Source organism: Sminthopsis crassicaudata, chromosome 6 (assembly GCF_048593235.1).
Source record: "Sminthopsis crassicaudata isolate SCR6 chromosome 6, ASM4859323v1, whole genome shotgun sequence".
NCBI classification, from domain to species: domain Eukaryota; kingdom Metazoa; phylum Chordata; class Mammalia; order Dasyuromorphia; family Dasyuridae; genus Sminthopsis; species Sminthopsis crassicaudata.
Window position 1 is genome coordinate 68,742,598 of NC_133622.1, and position 22,602 is coordinate 68,765,199.

A 22,602-nucleotide genomic window follows, 5' to 3' on the forward strand; every position below is an offset into this window, starting at 1 on the left:
ATGAGAGATAATGTTTTGTAGTGAAGAGCTTTCAGTTCTTAGTTTTAAACACCTTTATAATGGTAAATATTTTAATAAAAGATGAATGTTAAAAATCATTTTTTGATGCAGGAAGACTATTCAATAATTGTGATTTATGTACCAGCATCTTTTGTAAAGAAGAGGAGATAGAAAAATTCTGCAGATCCTCCAGATTAAATCAGTGTGCAATTTAGTACTTGATGATTTCAATTCAAAAGTGGTTATAGTGAAAATATATTGGGGGCAGCTAGGTGGTGCAGTAGATAGAGCACCAGCCCTGAATTCAGGAGGACCCGAGTTCAAATCTGATCTCAGACACTTAACACTTCCTAGCTGTGTGACTCTGGGCAAGTCACCTAACCCCAGCCTCAGAAAAAGAAAAAAAAAAAAAAAAGAAAATATATTGGGAAGCATGGATGAGAAGTAAGAAATAAAAGAAATCATAGCCTTATAAAATATTCAGAAGCCTCATGTCTGTGTATTATGTAATTTGAGAAGGGAGTTTGGAGATACTGGAAATGTAAAGCATCAATTGACATCATAAAATTGAAATGGATTATATTTTAACAGAAAACAACTGGTTATAGATATGGGAATCATATCTAGGAGAGCTGTCTTTGTACATTCAAGTCACCAACTTGCTAGAAGGAGGATCAGAGTGAAAATCAAAAGGAAAAAATAAAAATAAGAAGATAGAACTTGCAACAACAATTTAAATAGACTGGGAATGGGGAAAAATGAGAAATAAATAAAAATCACAACAAACTAGTATTCCCTAAGAAAATGTAATCTATCACTAAAATAGAGGCCAAGAAAAGCAATACTTTAGAAACTTTCTCAACCAGTAGACACCTAATCTCTTTGCCTTGAGAGAAATGGCAGTCAAATACAACATGGTTTAAAGAATTTTTTTTATAAGATCTTATGAAGGAGGATAATGGGGAAATGTGAGCAGTATCAACTCATAAAACAGTAAAACTGGAAAGAAAAGTAGTTTCCCTCACTTAATAGTATATTTTTAACAATTACATTTAAAGAAAGTTTTCAAAATTCATTTTTAATTTAATTAAATTTTTTGTTTTTAAATTTAATTTTTTTAAAGCTTTTTATTTTCAAAACATATGCATGGATAAAATTTCAACACTGACCCTTGCAAAACTTTTTATTCAAAAATTTCCTTCCCTTACCCCCACCTCCCCTAGATGGCAAATAATACAATATACAACATTCATTTTTCTAAGATTTTGAGTTCCAATTTTTTCCTCCCTTCCTTGCTTACCTCCTGCCTCTCCAAGACAGCAAGCAATTTGATATAGCTTATACTTGTACAAACATTTTAACCATATTTCCATATTAGTCATGTAGTGAAAGAAAAACCAGAAAAAAAATCCCAGGAAAAAGAAAAAAAATAAAAATGATGAAAACAATATGTTTCAATGTCCACATTCAGTTTCCATAGTTTTTTTCCTCTCTTAAGTCCACTGAAATTGTTTTAGATCACCGTACTGCTGAAAAGAGCTAAGTCTATCATCGCTGATTATTATATAATCTAGCTGTTTATTGTGTACAATGTTCTGGTTCTGCTCATTTCAGTCATCATCAGTTCATATAAGTCTTCCCAGGTTTTTCTGAAATCAATCTGTTCATCATAAGAAAATTTGCATAAAGTCTGGCAAAAGATCCTACAAGGTGAAGTCATACCAAGGACATTTAGATATAGAATCGTAAGGAGTACAACAAAGAGATGAGAAATGGGGAAAATTGTAAAGATTTCTTATAGAGATATACAACTTTTATGTACTATATGATTTCTTTTTTTTTTTTTTTTTTTTTCTGAGGCTGGGATTAAGTGACTTGCTCAGGGTCACACAACTAGGAAGTGTTAAGTGTCTGAGACTATATGATGTCTTAAAGTTTGCAAAATTTTTAATCAATTTGCCAAAAATATCTATATATCTATATATAGATATATATTGTGTGCTAGGCACTGCAGATATAAAGGCAAATATGAAATGGTTCCTGCCTTCAGAGAATCTGCATTCAAGTTTATGTGGATATAGACAACATATTCACAAGGAATAAACTACAAAATAGAACTCAAAATTTTATAAAAATTAATGTTAATATTGTCCCTACATGTAATTTAGAAAAAAAACTATTTAAAAATACAAAATTAGGAGAATACTAACAATTGGAAGAACCAGAGATCTTTTAGGAGGTGATATTTGAGCTGGAGGCAGAAGGGAGTTTGGAGTAGTGAACACAGACAGAGCTTCACTTGAAACCAAGAAGACTTGAGTTCTTATGGCTCCATGACCTGGGCAAGTCACAAGTCCTGCTGTTCTAAGAAACTCCAAAACTTGAATTTGCAGAAAAGGTGCCTATATTGGAGGGATTTTCCCTTATCAGACCTTCCTTACATCAGTGGTATCCTACCTCCAGGCTCATTCCCTATCCCTTGAGAAAACTTAGTGACTATTAATGTTGGAGATAATATGGGAGAAGAATGGCATAAAAAATAATCTGGGTAAGGATGCTGAAGTATAAGATAAAAGAATGTGTATGGGAAACTTCAAAGGGATTGGTTTGGCTGAGTGTGTAGAGTATAGTGAACCAAGTATGGAAAAATAGAGTGAAGCCATATTATGACTAATCATTTAATCTTATAATAATTAATTGTCAGTAGAGTTATTTATATATTATCTTAAGAGTAATTGTTTCATGAGCAGAGAAGTGACATTGTAATGCTGGAGAAACTGAGGCAAGATAGAGATTAGAGACTTTTTAATATTTTATTTGGATTTCTGAGAGGGAGAGAATGTGCTGGGGGCATGTTGCCCCCCGGGCTGATGTCCAAAGCATCTAGCAGGGAATGTGAATACTCAATGACATATTTATTGCTCTTAGCTCTGGCAGTTAAACAAAGGTGGGAGGGGGGGTGGAATCTAAACTCGGGTGATCGGGAATCTCCAGGCAGGGACCATCAATCCGGTTCTGACAAGTTGGGGGGTAGGACCAATTCTTACAACTGGGAGTTAAGGAGGTGTCCAGCTTAGAGCCAGGAAGTCTGGACTCCCCCTTATCTTGAGTTTATACATTGACAATTTACCATTTTTAGACTATATGGAAAATGTTAGACAAGGAATAGACAGAAAGTCAAGGTTCATATGAAAAGCTTGGAAAAATCTTGGCCCTCATTGTCTCCTTCAAAAAAGTGATCTAGAAAATGTGAACAACAACTAATCCCTATGCTTTCTCATCTTTACAAATTATATATATATATTAAAAATAAAATTATATATATATATGTATATATATATATGTATATATACATATATATGAGATCTTTGATGAAAGTACAAAAAGGGAACAAACAAACAGGCTTTTACAGTAGATGCCATTCCATAATACCACATCTTTACAGTCACTGATTGTAACAAACTGGGTAAATCTTTCAAGTATTCTGGGCTGCAGTTTTCTCAGCTATAAATCCCTGACATCCCTTCCAGTCCTAATATTTCATATCTTTTTGACCATCCCTTATTTTTAAAAAATTCACCTTCATTTCCACATTAAAGCCATCTTGGGAAGTTACTGAGCTCAGAAACTCATACCTGGATACTTCACAGTATTCTAGCACCATTTTAGGCACAGTGGCAAAGTGATTATGGCGCTGAACTTTGAGTCAGGAAGACCTGAATTAAAATTTAGTTGTGTGACTCTGTGTCAGTTTCTTTACTTGTAATATGGGTAGATTAAAAACATCTCCCAGAGTTGTTTTGAGGATAAAAAGAAATAATTTGCAAAGTAGTTTGAAAACAGTGCTATTTAAATGCTAGCTATGGCTATGAAGGACAATTGAAGCTCCAATTTACCCAGAATGGTTTTCCTGCCTTCAAATTAGGTGGTCTCGATTGATTCTTTAAAAAATATGCTAACATTAGGGATTTGGGTGAGGAAAATAAATCCTATTCTCAGCCATTCTCAAAATTGTTCCAATTAAATAGAAAAATCACCTGAAGGTTTTTTGATTGCAAAATAACTGAAGAAGCAAAGCCATTCATGAGAGAAGTGAGGATACATGGTAGAAATTTTGCTCCATTCACTGAACCTGAGGATAATCATGGACATATTATACAACCGGAGTCTGTCTGGCCTGAGCAAGTTAGAGGGAATCAAAACAGTAACCTAAATAGAAGAGCAAAAAGGACATTATAATCCTCAAATTTGCAGGAAGAAGAATAGTGTGAAATCATCACATTCTGGAGAGATCAAGGGAGATAAGTCATGTGAAAATGAAATCCCATTTTAAGTAGAAATTGAATCCTGCCTCAAACCTGTTTTAAATTAGGTGCTATTTGCATTATGATGGGAAAAAATTTTGTCTTCCATTTAATCTTTCCTTCTATTTGTTCCCTCCATTTACTGGGTTCTTAATGTATTCTGGCACACCTGCTCCATTTGTTACTTAGTGCCTGAAAGCATATCTCTCCTCTGATTGCTTTTATACATTTAAATTCAGATCTCTGTGCTTACTCTTCTGCTTTTAAGGATCTCTGTCACTGAAGTGCAAGTTAACCTTTTTTTGTGCTGACTTAGGAAATAAAACTTAATCGAAAACTTCAATACTCACTTGATATAGTCATTTAAATCCCAGCTTCTTGAATTATTGTTTAAACCCTATATGAGATCTTGCAACTGAATGTGGGGATTGCAAAATTGTAATTTATTATCACCTATCTTATATACCTATATATCTGGAGTCATGTAAAACTATCTTAGACAAAAAGGAGTCCTGAGTCAAAAAAGAAACACCTGAGAAATTTTCACATGACTGGGTATATAAGCATATAAAATAAGTACAAATCTAACATTTACTGATAATCAATCATAATTTTGCGACTCCCACATTCAGTTACTCTTCTCACAGTTTGAGAAGCTTTGATTTAAATGATGGCCAATGGTCCTCAGTTCAATACTACCCTCTAGTGGGAACATGTTGACTTGGATTTATTCCATGGTAGAATAATGGTATTAAAAAGATGGGCTTTTTCTTTTCCCCAGAGAGAAAGAAGTTTGGGGTTATAAAAGAGTCTTGTTCTTCCCAAGAGAAGTCCATTCTGCTCTCCTTTTGAGCCCAACTTAGTTATTCTCAGCATCTTCCAAGTTATATATCCTGATATATAGCTCAGAGGTCAATGGAAAGGAGCATGGTGGGCATGAACTGGATGCAATGTATAACATAGAAGACCTAGGAGGAACTAGAGTAAAAATATATACGATCCAAAAAGAGCATGGGTTGGTTATGAGATGGCAACAAGAAGTAATGCATCATCTAACTGAAGGCTCCATTTTTAGCCTTGCACTCTCCTACCTGAAACTCTTAATAATCTTGCAATCAGGACAAATCTCTTGATCCTCAGTTTCCTCATCTGTAAAATGGGAGTGATGTCAGTCTTAGGATTACTGTGAAGTTTAAATAATATAATGTACTTAAAATGTTTTAAAGATTGTAAATCCCTATACAAAAATCACTTGTTATTAATCCTTGTTTGTTTGTTTGTTTTCTCAAAGCCATTAGGAAACTGGGTTATACTGGACTATTCCTGGTGATTTCACATGCCTTGTCCCTTTTCTTTCTTTTTGATAGTGAAACTTGATTATGCAGTAATTGCTCAGAATTGGTTTGTCCCAGCCTTTAATTGCTAAGCATGGATAGATTTTTTTTTTTTATCTCAATTCATATAAGGACTTGTCATATGGCCCAACAGAGGGAATTTCCTTAATTTGCTTCCCTTAATTGCAGTGAGACAATGATTGCTTTTTGGCGAGATGGGTCCTGGTGATTTTGAAATAAATATCAGCTAAATTGAAGGTCATGTCCTCAGACCCCAATCTGCCTTTCTCAGCACAGATGTTGAATGTGAATTCTGACTGCAGTGTTATCACTTATTGCCAAAATAAACACATGCAATCAATTCCCAAGACTCAATCACTGGTTGCCTTTTTAAAAACTTAATTAAAAAAATTTTATTATGAGCGTAATTATCATCAAGAAAAAAGAAAATTATATATTAAAGTCAGACCATTTGTCATGCAGATTTTAAGAGCATTTTAAAATTAAACATAGTAACAAAACTTCCTACTTATGTATCTTTCTGAACTGTTTTTGGTTTTCTTTTGTGTATTTTAAATGTTTTATTAATATTCCACTTTTAAAAATCTCACTAACTTCCCACTAATTCAGACTTCATTTTTTCCCACCCCGGAAGTCCTTTCTTATAAAGATCAGATATTTATTATTATTAGAGTTACTGTATTATCTCAGCTCTTTGCTTCTCTTTTTGCTGACTGACTTGTTAATTGAAACATCCTTAACACTTTTATCAAACCAGGAGCAGAGAAAATAAAAGAAACTCCAAAAAATTGGGTTCATTTTGGCAGCAGCTGTGATAAAAACTAAGCCGGGAGAGAAGGGTGAAAGTGGAGTGTTATCTGAGGATTTCAGCTAACTTTGCCATTGCTGCTCCTCAGCAGCATTGATATTAAAATTGGCCATACTTTTTCTTGTTGAATTGCATCTTTGGGCAAATATTGGTTTAGTAAAAAACAAATGTGTTTCTGGATCAGATTATAATTCTGTATCAGAATGAAGCTTGAGATTGTTGAAGGCACTGCAGTTTCCCAGCTGCCCTTAGACTGCTCTTTCTTAATGATTTATGGATAACTTTTGCTTTAATGCCACAGTGATTTCTGGATAAAGCACCCCAAGCACTCAGTGAATATTCCCTTGGCAAAAAGAAAAACAATTAAGCAGAACCAACTCCCAGTGATCCTGTCTTTCAGTGTAAACAATGTTCTGTACCCCAGTTACCCACTTCTCTAGGGAAAGAATGGGGACAAAATTGATCTCTCTGAATGATCATGGATTTTGTTTGGAAGTTCCTATAGTGTTCTGGAGATGATGACAATAGCCATGATGTCTACATGCCTGAAAACCCAAAGAGCGATGAAAACTGGTTGGTCCAGAGAAGATATAGTTTATAAAGCTTGTGGCATTGAAAGTTATTCTGAGGGAAAAGGTGGAGAATTAGTCACCAGTACTGAAAGGGAGAGAAAAATGATGATCCCATGTTGGCCCGTGAAATAGTAAACAACCTAGAGCAAGGTTATCAGGGCATTTTGTGGACATTATATCTTAATTATGGATTTTTAAGTTGAAAAGGATGTTAGTTTCCAAATAGTCCTACTCAAATCCCAGAAAGAAAGCCCCACCATATTATTAAGAATAAATGATAATCATAATTAGTATGTATTATTAGTGCTTTAAGGTTTGGAAAGTGCTTTACAAATAATTCTTATTTTATTCACTCTCCAGCCCCCAGAGATAGTTGCTATCATCCCCATTTTGCAGGTGAGGAAACTAAGGCAGATAGAGAGATTAAGTAATTTACCCAGAATCACAGGTGTTCCTGAGCTCATTCATCCCTTTAGTAGTCACCCAGCCTCTGCTTGAATACCTCCAATGATGGGGAACCCATGACCTCCGGAGGAAGACCATTCCATTTATGATAACTTTAATTTTCAGGAAGTTTTCCTTAACCGAATCCAGCAATCTCATTCTCAGGAAGCCTGGAGGAGATACGGAAGAGAATATGGAAGGAAGGAGAAGTGAATCTAGTCTAGGTCAAGAACATAAAGAAAACACCCAAAACTTTAGAACCCTGACCATGGGGTGACCAGTAAGAGAAATGAGTGATATCAGCTCTTGTCAGAGAGTTACCAATATAAGGAATTAGGCATATATTTTTAGGCATGGCCAATAAATTGAATTTTTTTTTGGTCTGACTGTTACAGAGTATTCTATTTGGGATCACAGGTGGGGAAATTGTGGGAAAGTGATAGCAATATCACATCAATAAAGCATACATGAAAATAAGTGAATCTAGGGGTTGTGTAATTTTAATGACCAAGCTTGAACCCTGCAAAAAGATAAGAAAGCAAACTTTCCTCCTTCTTTGCAGAGATGGGGGACTATAGGTATAGAACAATGTTTGCCCTTGGATCTGGTCAATGTCTTAATTTTGATGAGCCGATTCTTTTTTTCTTTGGTTTTCGGTCTCTGATATCAGGGATGACTCACTAGGTCTCCAGAAGGAGGAGATCTATATTTGGAAAGGAAAGTGAAGGGAAAAAAATATAGAGTGGGAATCAGACCTGTTACTCCCTTTGTCTAGGGAACTAGAAAATAGTAAATTTTTTCTATTTTTTTTTTTCCTCCTGAGGCAATTGGGGTTAAGTGACTTGCCCAGAGTCACACAGCTAGGAAGTGTTAAGTGTCTGAGACCACATTTGAACTCGGATCCTCCTGAATTCAGAGCTCCACTGATCAACTTCACAACCTAGCTGCCCTCTATTCTTGCAGGTCAGGTACTGAGAGGTTGAGGGATCCAGAATCACCACAGCAGGATGTGTCAGGGGCAGCATTGGATTCCTGGTTTTGAGGCTAGCTCTTTATCCATTTTGCCACACTGCTTGTCAAAAACAAAAGAACCCTGTCCCCCCCCCCTCCTTCCACAAAAACCTCTCCTTTCAGGGTTTTATTTGAGATATCTAGGCTGATGATTTATGTGGATTTATTTTATTTTATATCCTACTACTTTACAAAAATTGTTTTCAACTTTTAGTTGAGTCTTTGGGATTAAAAAAAAAAACAACAAAAACCCAACTATAATAAAGCTTCTCAAAACTGTCTAAGTTCCTAAAAACAAAACTATGCTTGAAGGAGGTTTTGAAACTGCTCTACCTCTCACCTCTCAGTGTCAGAACAATTCCTACATGTAGCTTTTGCTGAATTGGGTATTAATTTTACATCTCTGAAAATCCTGTGGCGGCAGCTGCAGGAGAAAGTATGGACAAATCACACAAATGGTCTGATTCATCTCTTCTCAGCCGAGATCAGCAGCTGAGTAACTACTCCTGTGTTCCTCACTGCAGTGACTCAGGGCTTTCAATTTATTTTGGACACTTTACAACAGACCTCGATTTAAAGAGCTCTTGGTTTATTTAGTCTATTTCACTGGGAATCAGGTGAAGTTCTGATAATTTCCCCCCATCACTTGTTATTGAACAAGAATCTCCCATGCAGGTGGCACTTATCCTTCCTTCCTTCCTTCCTTCCTTCCTTCCTTCCTTCCTTCCTTCCTTCCTTCCTTCCTTCCTTCCTTCCTTCCTTCCTTCCTTCCTTCCTTCCTTCCTTCCTTCCTTCCTTCCTTCCTTCCTTCCTTCCTTCCTTCCTTCCTTCCTTCCTTCCTTCCTTCCTTCTTCCTTCCCCTTATCCATCTGGCTCCCCTTAAAACTTTGAGGCAGACCATGAAGTCATATTGGCTCTGTCACTGCTCTGAGGATCTTGTTCTGAACCTCCAGTTATGATTGATGAACTTAAAAGTTGAATCCAATCAATTTATTAGGTTGGAGAGAACGTGGGCTCCTCTGTTAATGGAATTAGTACTAGGACGTTGATAGGAAAATGAGATTAATGTAGCTCCTTGGGGAATAATAATAGTGATAATATCAAAATAGTAATATTCTGTCCTTACCTGGTCATTTAGCACTTAGAATCTCTCATATACTTAGCAGGTTATTTTTCACTAGCTATTTTCATCTATATAATTTCCTCCTCTTAGTTATAAGTTCTATTACAAGAGCAAAGATCCATCTTATTTAATCTCTGTATTTTCTTGCACTGCACATATCAGTAAGGGGCAGTTAGATGGAGCACTGGATGGATGGAGCTAGATGGCCCTGGATCAAGAGGATCTGAGTTCAAATCTAACCTCAAACACTGAACACTTATTAGCTGTGTGACACTGAGCAAGTCACTTAACCCCAATTGCCTTGCCAAAAAAATGCGTGCTTTTATACAGTGCTTGACAATTTGCCCCAAAGTTTCACATACATAATGCTATTTGCACCTTCCTAGAAGCAGGTTTTATTGTCTTCATTTTATAAATAAGGAACCTGAGTTTAGAGAGATTTTGTGGTCTGACCAGGCTTTCACAGTGGTTGAGTATCCCTGGTACTTGGCACTGTGCCTGGCAAGCAAGTGCTTAACAAATGCTCTTTCATTCACTCATATGAAGGGATTACCTGATTACCTGAGAGTGTGTCCCGCCTCTGTTTTGTAATCTGGGACCCAGCTCTATGGTTGCCATAGTGCTCTTTAGGAAACCACACATGGATACACACACAAGCACACAGGTACACACACACACACCCGGAGTGATCTTAGCCTAGATTTAGGTATTGTGTCCAAGAGGAGGAAAATAATTGTCCCATTGTACTCTGCATTGTTCTGACCATATATGGAAGGGCAGTTTTGTTCAGTTTTTTGGTTCATGATCAATTGGATGGTGTCCAAAGTGGTGATGGTGGTGGAAGGTCACCATATGAGGATCAGATGAAGGAACTAAATAATTTGGAGAAGATTACTGGGAAAGCAATAAATGTTTGGGGGAATATCTGAAGAGTTGTCACATAAATAGAGTTTTCTCCAGTCAATTAGCATGTATTAAGCCATACTGTGTGCCAGGTAATGTTTGGCCTCTGAGGATAGGACTCAGAACACAGAAGAACATTTCTACTTGATATAAGGAGCGATTTCTCAGAAATTACAGCCCTCCCAAAATAGAAAGGGATGTGTTAGAAAGTTGTGAGGAAGTTTTCCCATGCTGGAGATTTTCAAGCAAAAACTATATGACTGGGGACAACTAGGTGGTGCAGTGGATGGAGCACCAGCCCTGAGTTCAAATGTGACCTTAATATTTCCTAGCTGTGTGACCCTGGGCAAGTCATTTAATCCCGATTGCCTCAGCAAAAAAAAAAAAACAAAACAAACAAACAAACCTGAAAAACTATATGGCCACTTTTTGGGTTATAGAAAGGATCTTTGTTCATGTAATGGTTGGCCCAGATGGTTTCTTAAGTTCCTAACTCTAGTCTATGCAGGTACATTGGTGATTAACTTCTTCCAAGTTGGATATCGTCTCCTTATACAAGTCCTTTCCCGTCTCCATTTTAGTGATCTCCCCTCTCAAATTAGTTTGTATTTACTTTCTATCTCCTTATACATGTGCATGTTGGTTTCCTCCAATAGAATTGAAGCTCCTCGAGGGCAGAGATTATTTCATTATTATCTTTCTATTTCCAGAAGCTGGCACAGTACCTTCAGCAGGTAGCCATTTAGGAAATACTTATGACCATCCTGACGTTTACTGTTTGTGATTCCTTATCTACAAAGTAGGTAATAATAATTTTCACATTATCTACAGGGTTATTCTAGGGAAAACTTTGTAAACTGCAGAGTTGTATTTTTATTATTCTTCCGAGATTATCATGTGCCTCCTTGGCCACTTAGACACTGATTGGAACAGACTGAGAAGGTGATGAAGAGCCAAGGTGACTTTGAGGCTTGGGTGTCTGGGAAAATAGTACCATCCAGAGGTATAGGGAATATGGGAAGAAGGGAATGCTTTAAGGGACAGGTGAGTTTATGTGGAACATTCAGACAAGAATCTTCAACAGACACTTGGAGGTGTGGTACAAAAGCTCTGATTAAACTGATTAGAGAGATTTAGTTAGCAAAGGGCTTTAAAATGTTTATCTCTAAAGCCAGATTAACTATGTATAAGCATCCTAAATTTAAATGAACTATCTTGTTATATAATATGAAACTGTTTAAAAAAGTGTCACCTTGCACAACTTTATTTTTTACATAGAAGCAATCTGATGGCCCAGTAGATAGAATATTACACCTGGAGTCAGGAAGTTGTAAATTCAAGTCCAGCCTCAGAAATTTTCCCTAGCTGTTTGCTGCTGAGGAGGAAATGTCAAAGTGTTCCAGGATCTTTGGAAACCCTATGGACAATTTGATCCACAGGGTCGGCACAACATTGGCAAGTTAGTCTTATGATCAGAATTAAAAGTCTTTTTTTTTTTTTTGGTGAAGGAATCGGGGTTAAGTGACTTGACCAGGGTCACAAGTAAGTGCTAAGTGTCTGAGGCTAGATTTGAATTCATGTCCTCGACTCCAGAACTGGTACCCTATCTACTGTACCACCTCACTGCCCCCCCAATCACCTTTTGCCACCAAATTTAATTTGAGAAATATTTATAATGTCTAAGAATTATGCTAGGAGCTAGAAATGCAGAGATGAAAAATTGAAGATGTCCGTGACTTTCAGGAGCTTACAATTTAATAAAGGATGTGTGCTATATAGATAGGTGCTATCGGAAAGTTTAAAATAGGAGATATAATTTTCATCCGGGGAAATGAAGGCGTTGGAACTAGAATGAAGAGGAGGATTTCTACAGGCATAAATAGGAAGTGAAAGGAGGTAGGAGAGAGAGCAAGACTATATTAAAGCATAGCTAGCTGTCCAGTTTGGTTGAGCAAAGGACAGCATGAAAGGGTTTATTTTATTCACTGGTTAATAGGAAGCTACTGGGGATTTTTAAAAGGGAAGTGACATGGTCACACTAGGGATTAAGGAGAATGACTTTGGCAACTGAGTGTAGGGTGGATTAGAAAGGGGGAGACCCTGGAAGCAAGATGATCAGTTAATAAAAAATAGCTCACATTTATATAGCACTTGCTATGTGCCAGGCACTGTGCTAATTGCTTTATAATTTGATTTAATCTCATTTGATCCTTATAACAACCCCAGGAGACAGGTGTTATTTTTAATCTCCATTTTACAGTTGAGGATATTGAGGGAGAGGCAAAATGACAAGACCACACAGCTAATAAATATCTGCAGCCAAATTTGAACTCAGTTCTTCTTAATGATAGGCCCATTGTTCTATAGTTGTGAGGCTATTGCAACAGTATAAACAAAGTTCGAATGATAGTGATTATCCATGTAAGTGAAGAGAAAAGGAGAGATACGAGCAATACCATAGAGGCATTTAATCTGACTTAACTGCTGATTGGAATAGGTTATGAAGGAGGTGGAAGTTGAAGGTGAACTTGGATTCCTGTTGTCCACAGGAATAGGAAGTTACGATATATTTTATGGGGCAGATGAATTTCTGTGGGACATTCAGGAAAGGACACTCAGCAAATAATTGGAAACATGGGACAAGAGCTCCAAGCCTGGGGCTAAGTATTTAGATTTATTTGGTTATGCTTTCCACAGAGGTGACAGTAGTAACTGTGCAAAGTAAATGAGTTCGCCAAGAAGAGAGGGAAAAGACATTAGAGAAGAGGACCAATGACAGACTCTGGTGGGGGGCACATCTCTGTAATTAGAGACTATAAATACATGAAGAAACTTTGAGGGAAAGCAATGCCATAGAAGTGAAGGAGCAGTCATAAGATTTAGCTTTTGGAGGATCTCAGAGGCAATTTGAGTCTGATACTTTTATAATATAAATGAAGAAATGAGAAACCAATCAAAGCATCAAAAATGAATTTAGAAATATAGCCTCTTGGGAATTAGGAGGTTATTATTGGTAATCTTGGGAAGAACAGTTTCATGGAACCAGATTTGGGAGGAACGTTGAGGAGCTAATGTTGTGAGGTAAAGAAGGGAAGAAATATAGATCACTTTTTCTTATGGATTGTTTTTCCTTATTAAAATATGCCTAAAATGAATAATGACATTTTCTATGTTCTTATCAATTAATCAATCAATAAGCATTTATTAAGCATCTACTATACACCAAGAACCATGAGAACAGGGAGATAAATTTGGTGCAATGGAAAGAATGTTGGACTTGGAAGGTAATTTTGCCCCAGATATTTACAAGTTGTGTGGCCAGAGACAAGTCATTTTGCTTCTTTAAGCCTCAATTTCCTCATCTGTAAAATGGGTACAATACTATTAGTCTCACCTCCTGGCTACCGGCTACCGTAAGAATCAAATGTGATCATAAAGGATGTCCCCCCCAAAAAAAAATACTTTATAAATGTCAACTGTTAAACAATTAAATTACCTACCTGTTTATTTTCTTTGGAATAGTAAAATGATAAAATCCCCATATGCAAAGTTATTTTTTTTTCCTCCTGGGCAAAAGGTCATGTGACATAGAAAACAGAGGTGAGAGTATCTGAATGTCTTTTATTAATTTTTTTTTCACATTTATCCTATTTGTCATTAAACACAACTTTATCTGACAGTTTTAAAACCATTCTTGTAATTAAGAAAAAAAAAGAGCAGCATTGGACAAAATAAAAGGGACACGATGTAGAAGAGTTGAAAAAAAAAAAAAAGCCATCTCTTCAAAAAAAGCGAATTTTGAACAAGCAAATAAAAGACGATCCCCTGGGAATGATTACAAACTCAACAGGACAAAAAAAGGGGGAAAGAACTTTATGTCCGGGGCCAAAAATAAAACAGAAACAGCAGCAAGGATGCAAAGTGCAGGTGTGCCTAGATTTTATCCCCACAAACCATTTGGGAAATTGATGCGGCCGATTAGTCTTTAGATAAAGTGACGCGTTCTATTTGGAAACGAACATTCAGTTACAGTTCTTGCAGGTTTTCTATTTTGTTTCAGGTTACTTTATATCTACATTACAGTGACTTTGCCTGGAACAAAGGATGTATGCAATACATGGTTGGTTATGAGTCCTTACATCTACGGGAGACACCTTACCTAAGTGGTAATGATTGTGACTTTCCTTTTAGCAATGAACAATGAGAAGCTGCAATCTCTGCTCCCAGAAGTCCCAATACCCCTTTCTCTTTTAGCTAGAACACAAACCCAGCAAATTCCCCTATCAGATCCTGCCTTATCTTCAGTGAGTTGATTTGTTCTCCCCCTTCCCCAAATGACCAAATACCCGTTTGACCACTTCCTCTCTGCACAGACTGACAAACTGACTGTTTGCTTGAAGTGATTATTCTAGGATTTATCTCACTATCCCTTTCCCATCCCATCACTCTAGTCTTTGGGGAAGGGACCAGCAACGCCGGGGAGCAGGATGTTTACATGTGGCGCTCTAGGAAACAGACCCGATGTTGTACATTCTATTTAAGAGGCATCCCACAGGGATGTGATATGAGACTGGGAGGGATAATCCAGCTGATGCTGCCTTTCCATTGAGGATCACTCTGTTCACTGATCTTTCTTTCCTTCTTTTTACAGGTTAGATTTTAATTAAAAAAAATACACAAATGTTTGCCACTTGGTTTAGAGTTTAAAAACTGAGAACTAATTTTACTGTGTTTACAGCTCGACAGTAGTTAGGTTAATAAGAATAACACATACATTTCACTGACAGGTTCATCTTTTTGGAATTTCACAGAATAAAACTGCATTCTGGTGGTTTTTTCCCCCTATTCCCACCAAAATGAAGCGAGTCCTGTACCTAACTGGAGATACTTAAATATTTCTTTGACCATTTTCATTCTACTATATTATGAAAATACCAGGCTTCAAGCAAGGTACTAATAAATACTTAATTAAAAACAAATAAACAAAATCCCTGAACTCCAACACAAAACTTAAAAAACCCTCCCCTCCCCACCCCGGCCCACCTCCCCCATAAAGGCCTCAACATCACCCTGACATGGCAGAGATTTCATAGTCACTGGCAGAGGTGATGGGCTTCCCCATCATCCGGATGTTCTTGGCGTTGGTGATCCTGGCCATCATGCACACTGGCTTGTCAAAGTATTTCACCAGGGCGGGCTCAGTTAAAAGGGAAGCCAAAAACTGCTCAAAGGTGATGGCCCAGTCCCTGTCCAGGCTGTTACTCCGAGGAAGGGCCGCGGTGCTTCGGCCGCTGCGGACCAGGACGGTGTCGTCCCCGATGTCCTCGCAGTGTAGCTTGTCCTCCTCGTGGGAGCCCGCGCTCAGCACCGAGTAAGATGACATGGAGCTGTCATCCTTTGTGTCGTCGTCGGAGATGAGCATGGAGGACCCGGCCCCGTTGTCCCGGGGAGAAGAATCCTCCAGCTTGATGTCCTCCATCTGCCCACCGAGGGGACCCTCGGAAGACTCCTCGTTGTCCATGGCCAAGCTGGTGGGGAGCAGCTCGCCTGGCTCTACACAGTAGGGCTGGCCGGGGGCTTTCTTGGGGAACAGCATGCTCTGGATGCCCTGGGCAGAGGGATGACTACTGCTCCCGCCCTCATTCTCTTTGGCTGGCTGGGGGATGAAGAGTTTGCCCACTTCTCCGATCTCCAGGAGCAGGCTGGTCACTGCGGCTGTGGCGTGGTATAACTCCTGCTCGTTCGGGTCTTCGCTAAACATGTTGTACATTGTCTTACACAGTTCAATAAATTGTCCCTGGGGATAAAACAGATGGCATTTTATCATTATCAATGTATGGTGGTCTGACCTGGGAAGAGAAAGCCATTAAAAATAATTTCCCCTAGAAGATGTCACTCAGGCACAAAAGCTTTCTTTTTAGCTTATTATAATATGATGCCATCATAGAAGAAAGTTTCTTAAGCTGATTTGTGATTCACTATGGACAATCTTAATAAAAGTTATGGATATTGTCAGAATATATATTTATATATATATATATATATTTTTTTTTTTTTTTTGCTGAGGTAATTGGGGTTAAGTGATTTGCCCAGGATCACATAAGCTGGGAAGTGTTAAGTGTCTGAGGGCAGATTTGAACTCAGGTCCTCCTGACTTCAGGCCTGGTGCTCTATCCACTGTGTCACTTCACTGCCTAGAATATTTTTTTTCAAAATTTTATAATGGAAAAAATGTTAATCATGGATTCCCTAAAATCTATCCACAGCTTCCTTAACATGAATCCCATGTTAAGAATCCCTATCCAGTGATCCAGAAGAAACTTCTGAAAAGAAGTCATCTCAACCCACTCTTTTTTTTTTTTCTTCCATTAGAGACCTAAAGAGGTCTTACCCAGATGGGTATTAAAAGAGTCAAGATTTGAACCCAGTATCATACTGATAATTCAGTATGATTTTTCATTGGACCATGCTGTTCTTCAAGTTTCTTACTCTTCTGATTATTCACCCATCTACTCAAAACTACATTAGAATGGTCAGGATTTCCTACTCATAAAGTACTGTATATCTGTGCTTAAGAAGGCTTTTTATTTATAAACCTGGTTATTTTGGGATTCAAGGGGCACTCATGGTGCTCTTACTCCTTAGGTGAAATTTACCCTACTTTAACAATGTTTATGCTGTCTTAGACAAAGCTGACTTAGATAATGTGGAATACAGGTTATATGTAATAAAGGATGTGTTTGGCTATGCACCTAAGTTTTTGTTTGTCTTTGGGTTCTAAGATAGGGAAATCTCTCTCAAATATTATTTTATTCAGAGGAGGTCGGGTACATATGTGATGCACAGAAAAATAGCAACATGTTGATGCTGAGGAAAGCCAATCTTCACAGGGAAAGCCGAGTCCAATTCAAATGGACAAGTTATATAACATTCACTTCAGAACAAACATTTAAGATTTATGAGCAAAAGGCTGATTTCAAATCCATAGTATCTACAACACGCATGGACAATTCCACAGAAAAAGCCTAAGAGCTTTGTGTCTCTTATCCTTTGCCTCAGTTTCCTCATTTGTAAACTGGGGATACTAATAGCACTTACTTTCTGTGATGAGGATCAAATTAGATATAATTGCAAAGAGTTTTGCAAACCTTAAAGCCTTTAGCACTAAGAAGTGCTCTCCCCAAGTAAAGTAAAAAGAACCTAATGAGAATGCAAAAAATGGGAGAGGCTTAGTACAAAAATCTGGATTATTGCCTTGATTTTGTAAGTCAATTATATGATGGAAATCAGAAAATGCTTTCTAGATACTGGATCCTTTTTCTATGTTGGCAACAATGGAGACCCTGATTATTACTGCAAGAGAAGGAGAGTAGCAGCTCATCCACAGAAAGTGAGGGAGATCTCTGATTTAAAAAGTTAGTGTGATGACTGAGGATGAAGCAGGCTACCCACATCCTGACAGAGGTGACAGATTCATGGAACAAAATGAGACAGACATTTTTGAACAAGGGAAATATGAGATTTTGCTTTGCTTTACTATGTAGACTTGCCATTGGGCTGTTACTGTTCATAGAGAGGAAGGGAGAAAAAAAAACTTAATGCCTGTTAGTTGTGTGACTTAGCCATGGGAAGGAGGCCACAGTAATCTTAAAAGTTGTTTGAGAGGATCAAATGAAAAAATATTTATAAAACATTTAGTACAAAGTTTCACACATAACAGATGCTTAATAAATGCTTTCCCTCTCTTCTGTTAGGAGTCTATAAACTACAGCTGTGAGTCAAATACAACCCACCACCGGTCCTTGTATGGCCCACAAGCTAAGAACAGTTTTTTTACATTTTTTAATGAATAGGTAGTGAGACTGATTTGGCCCTAGGATATAGTTGTGTACCTCCATTATAGATTTTGCTATGGTGTAAAAGAAAAAAAAGCACTCAGAGTAGAAATGAGTGATGGCGAAAAGTCAGAAGATTTGGTACCTGGTTCAGTTTGGGCAGATCCTTTGAATTCTTTGACTTGGCTTTATTCTCTTGGGTCCACAGTCTCAGGTAGTTACGATTGTCTTGGGAATTCATTTTCTTCCCTAAAATGAAAAGATAAGTTACAAGAAGAAAATCTAGTTGGTGGGTTATCAACAAGCAAAAAATAAACAAACAAACAAAAAAAAACCCCAACCCTTTAATCAATGAGTGCAATTTAATAATTAAATACATATACGGAAAAGGGTGTACCTTTTTCTGACTTGAGACTCACTGTTACAAACCCGTCATCAGCATTTTGCTTGGTCCTGCTGTCCAGGCCAACCACTAGGAAGTATTCAGAAAGACAATATTTTAGTGAATGGTAAGACATGCCATTTAAAAAAACAAATCGAAACATAATGCTCAATATTTATAGTAGGGCACTGATGGAATTTGATTTCAAAATTCATAAGCAAAGTTTGTCTAAACCAGCACAGAACTGAAATGAAAAGGAAGCTGTCCATCACTGCAAAGGTTAGACCCCCTTTTAATGTAGAAAAACTAGTAAGTAAAAATAACCAATTGAATGTGACTATGTATGTAATATTCTGCCCTATTATACTCCATTTCTCTACTGAGAAGAAAGTAAGTTTCATTTTTCATTCTCTTTGATTAAGATTAGTTATTACGATTTCTCAGAGTTCAGATTTCTTTTATGTTTTTTTTTGTGTATTATTCTTCTACTTCTACTTATATTTTGTTCTTTTAACTTTTTTTTTGTTTTTGTTTTTTTGCTGAGCAATTGGGATTAAGTGACTTGCCCAGGGTCACACAGCTAGGAAGTGTTAAGTGTCTGAGAACATATTTGAATTTAGGTCCTCCTGACTTCAAGACTGTGCTCTATCTATTGCACCACCTAGCTGCCCCTTGTTTTTCTTTTAACTTTTTTTCCCCCCAAAATACATGCATAGATAGTTTTCAACATTCACCCTGGATTTTCCTACTTCAAATCCAAAGTTGTTAACCTTGAACTCTCTATTCTTTCCTATGTTTACATGTGTTACTAGAATTCCTTCAGGTTTAGAACATGCTATTTCATAAGTAGGACTTCACCTATAGCTTTGTAGAGTTTCGTAGAAAATAGGCATAGTAAGAAACATATATAAGAAATAAAAATCCTTGGCCTACCAGCTGCGAGGGTGTAACAGTTCCTTTCCCCTATAGCTCTCCCTAATTTCCTCAAAATAACACCCAGATACTTGGATTTGATTATGCAATATACTAACAAATCCCATCAAAACATTTTAAGTTAAAATGAATCAGAGGATCTAGTTTGAAATCTCAGACCTAAAACTTTGTGAGCCTCAGTTTCCTTTATTTGTAAAACACTAGAGTAGAACAAGAAAAACCTGAAGGTTCCCTTCAGCTTTAAATCTAAGACAATTCCATGTTACCATCATGTGACCATAACTAAGCTATTTTACAATCACAAAGGATGTATACAATGGGCATATATTATAGATAAGGAAACTGAAATATTTATAGATGTGGAAACTGAGGTCACACCGCTTTCAGGATCCAAGGCTGGATTTTCCTAATTCCACATCTATTTAGTTGCTTTGATAAGTCTGGAAGCTCTTTGTCTTCCCAGTGATGCTGCATTCCTGAAAGAAGTTCAAAAAAGGCCTTCATTAAGGAAAAAAAAAACTTACCATGTGTGCACTCAGGAGTGATGTCTTCAAAAAAGTACTGAGTGGCTTCGAAAGCAGAATCTGGCTCTTCTTGATCAGGGGATGGCTCTAGGAAGGGAAGAGAGTGTGATTATTCCATCTGTGACTGGGTTTTAAGATAATCTCCATAAACCTGTTAAGATCTCAATTGGGAAAACCAGCAGAAATGACTTGGTACTTAGGACATGAAATCACTCATTCTGGTAAAATCTTCTATTGTTTAAGTTTCTAAGAAGTTTCTTTTTTTAAGATAGTCAATATCTTATAGTGGGAACCCAAGGAGAAAGAGAAAGAACTCAATAGGTTGGAAGTTGATCTGCAAGCTCAAAACTCAGGGCAAAATTCTCTTTTGATTGACATTATATCAAGGAGTTGTGATGATAATTTACAATATTGTGTTCAATGGCTTTGCCCTCCAAAACAACCCTTCCTGGCTAATGGAGAGTTATTATTGTATTTCAGAAAGGCCCTAAGGGAGCTGAGGAATTACTACCATTAACCCCCCCCCCCTCCCAATCATATCCAGTGGGAACCCAATGAGAAAGAGAAAGAACTTTAAAGGTTGGAAGTAGATGTGGCAAGCTCAAAACTGAGGGCAAAATTCTCTCTATATTAAGGAGCTGTTGATGATAATTTTCAATATTGTGCCAATGGCTTTGCCCTCCAAAACAACCCTGCATGCCTAATGGGGAGTTATTATTGTATTTCAGAAAGGGCCTACGGGAGCTGACGATTGCTACCATTAACCCCTTGATCATGTCCGAATCTGCCTGGACTTGGTCCAGAGACTGAGATTACATTAAACAAAAAGTGACCCTTGTGGAGAGCTTTAAAAAAGGGAGGACACCAGAGACAGGCATTTAGTGTGAATGTGTCTCCCTCATTGCTGGGTGAATGCTGAAACCGGACTTTTGACTTTGGGGCACATGAAACAGGCAGCTGTTGGCACTAATGCCAGCAGGAAATCACAGGGCTGCTGCACTGAAGCTCCCTGGGATGGATAGATGGATGTGTTTTGCTAATTACATTTCCTAAAAAAAGTATGTAATCTCAGACAAGCAGTCAGAAAAGCAAACTGGTCTGTTACGACAGCTGTGCAAATATTCAGTGAAGGATGAAAAGCACATTTGCAGCAGCTGAGTCTCTGTAGGAGGGAGAGAGCCTTGCTATGGGAGCCAAAACAGTCTGTCTTGCTCTTCTCTCACCCCAAACCTTTCTTCTGAAGATTCACCTTCTTCTATCCTAGTTAAACAACTCGGCAGACTCTGTGTCTCAGGATGCCGTGATTTATCACAAAATAAATACCCACATACCATGGGGAACATATATGTATGTGTAAGAAGTAATATTCAAAAATGTCCCTTCCTTCTATTCCTCCAATCATACCTCATGCATTTGGACATTTAGTGGCTGTCTACTAAGAAAGTCATCTTGCAAAATTCATCTTCCATACCTATGCCAGATATTTTACCATTATGAATTATTTTATGCTAATCTCTGCCCTCTCCTTGTTCATCTTCTCTGAAGTATGAATTTTCCCTTGGAAGGTTTATAAATCAACTTCCTAACACTTTATTATGAGTGAGGATTTTTTTTTTAGTTAAAAAACAAACAAACAAAAAAGCAAGGGGCAGCTGGATGGCGCAGTGGATAGAGCACCAGCCTTGAATTCAGGAGGACCTGAGTTCAAATGTGATCTCAGACACTTAACACTTCCTAGCTGTGTGACCCTGGGCAAGTCTCTTAACCCCAGCCTCAAAAAAAACAACAACAAAAAACAAAAACAAAAACAAAAAAACCCCACCAGTTCCAAATACTGACTGCATACATATAGGAAAAAGAACCAATGCAAATGGTCAAAAAGAATAACATAGACTTTGTCTCCTTTACAACTGAGCCCAAAGGTGTTCCCAGATCCAAGAGAGGGTATTCTCATCATGAATTTGCAGTGTCCTGATTACAGGACAAAAACTCATTACAGAGTTCATTTCAATCCATGTTTTCTCTTTGGCATTGAATTAAAGAATAATATGCATTGAAATAGTCTAGGGTATGAATTCAAAACGTCTCTCTTGATGTAACAGAACACCTTGCTGGATTTAAATTTCTCTTTATTTGTGAATTTTATCGAATTTGTGTTTTGCATGAAATATTTTCACATAAAAATTAAACAAATAAAAAAGAATAATGGTTACAGTATAAGGGTGGCAAAGAAAGGTGGAAGAGCGGAGGCTGGAGGAAGGAGCTATGACAAGTGTCTTGTCTTCATCCCCACTCATTTTTAATAGATACGTTTGTCATTTGACAACTATTCATTTAATTGGTCACCCTTGCTCTAAGAAAATAAAATCAGAAATCTGGAGCTAGACCTCTTTTCTTTCCTTAAGCCC

At 37.4% G+C, this 22,602-nt stretch overlaps 1 protein-coding gene across 1 annotated transcript in view; it reads right to left on the reverse strand.

The window, feature by feature from the left end:
* Window positions 1-14,121: 14,121 nt before the first annotated feature.
* Window positions 14,122-22,602, reverse strand: part of TBC1D9 (TBC1 domain family member 9) — a 118,259-nt gene continuing 109,778 nt past the window's right edge. The window contains exons 18-21 of the mRNA XM_074275706.1: window positions 20,195-20,281; window positions 18,753-18,827; window positions 18,501-18,604; window positions 14,122-16,317 (exon numbers count right to left, since the gene is read on the reverse strand). Of these exons, the coding sequence (XP_074131807.1) occupies window positions 15,586-16,317; window positions 18,501-18,604; window positions 18,753-18,827; window positions 20,195-20,281 (998 nt within the window). The 3' untranslated portion in view covers window positions 14,122-15,585. The remainder of the gene's footprint in view (window positions 16,318-18,500; window positions 18,605-18,752; window positions 18,828-20,194; window positions 20,282-22,602) is intronic.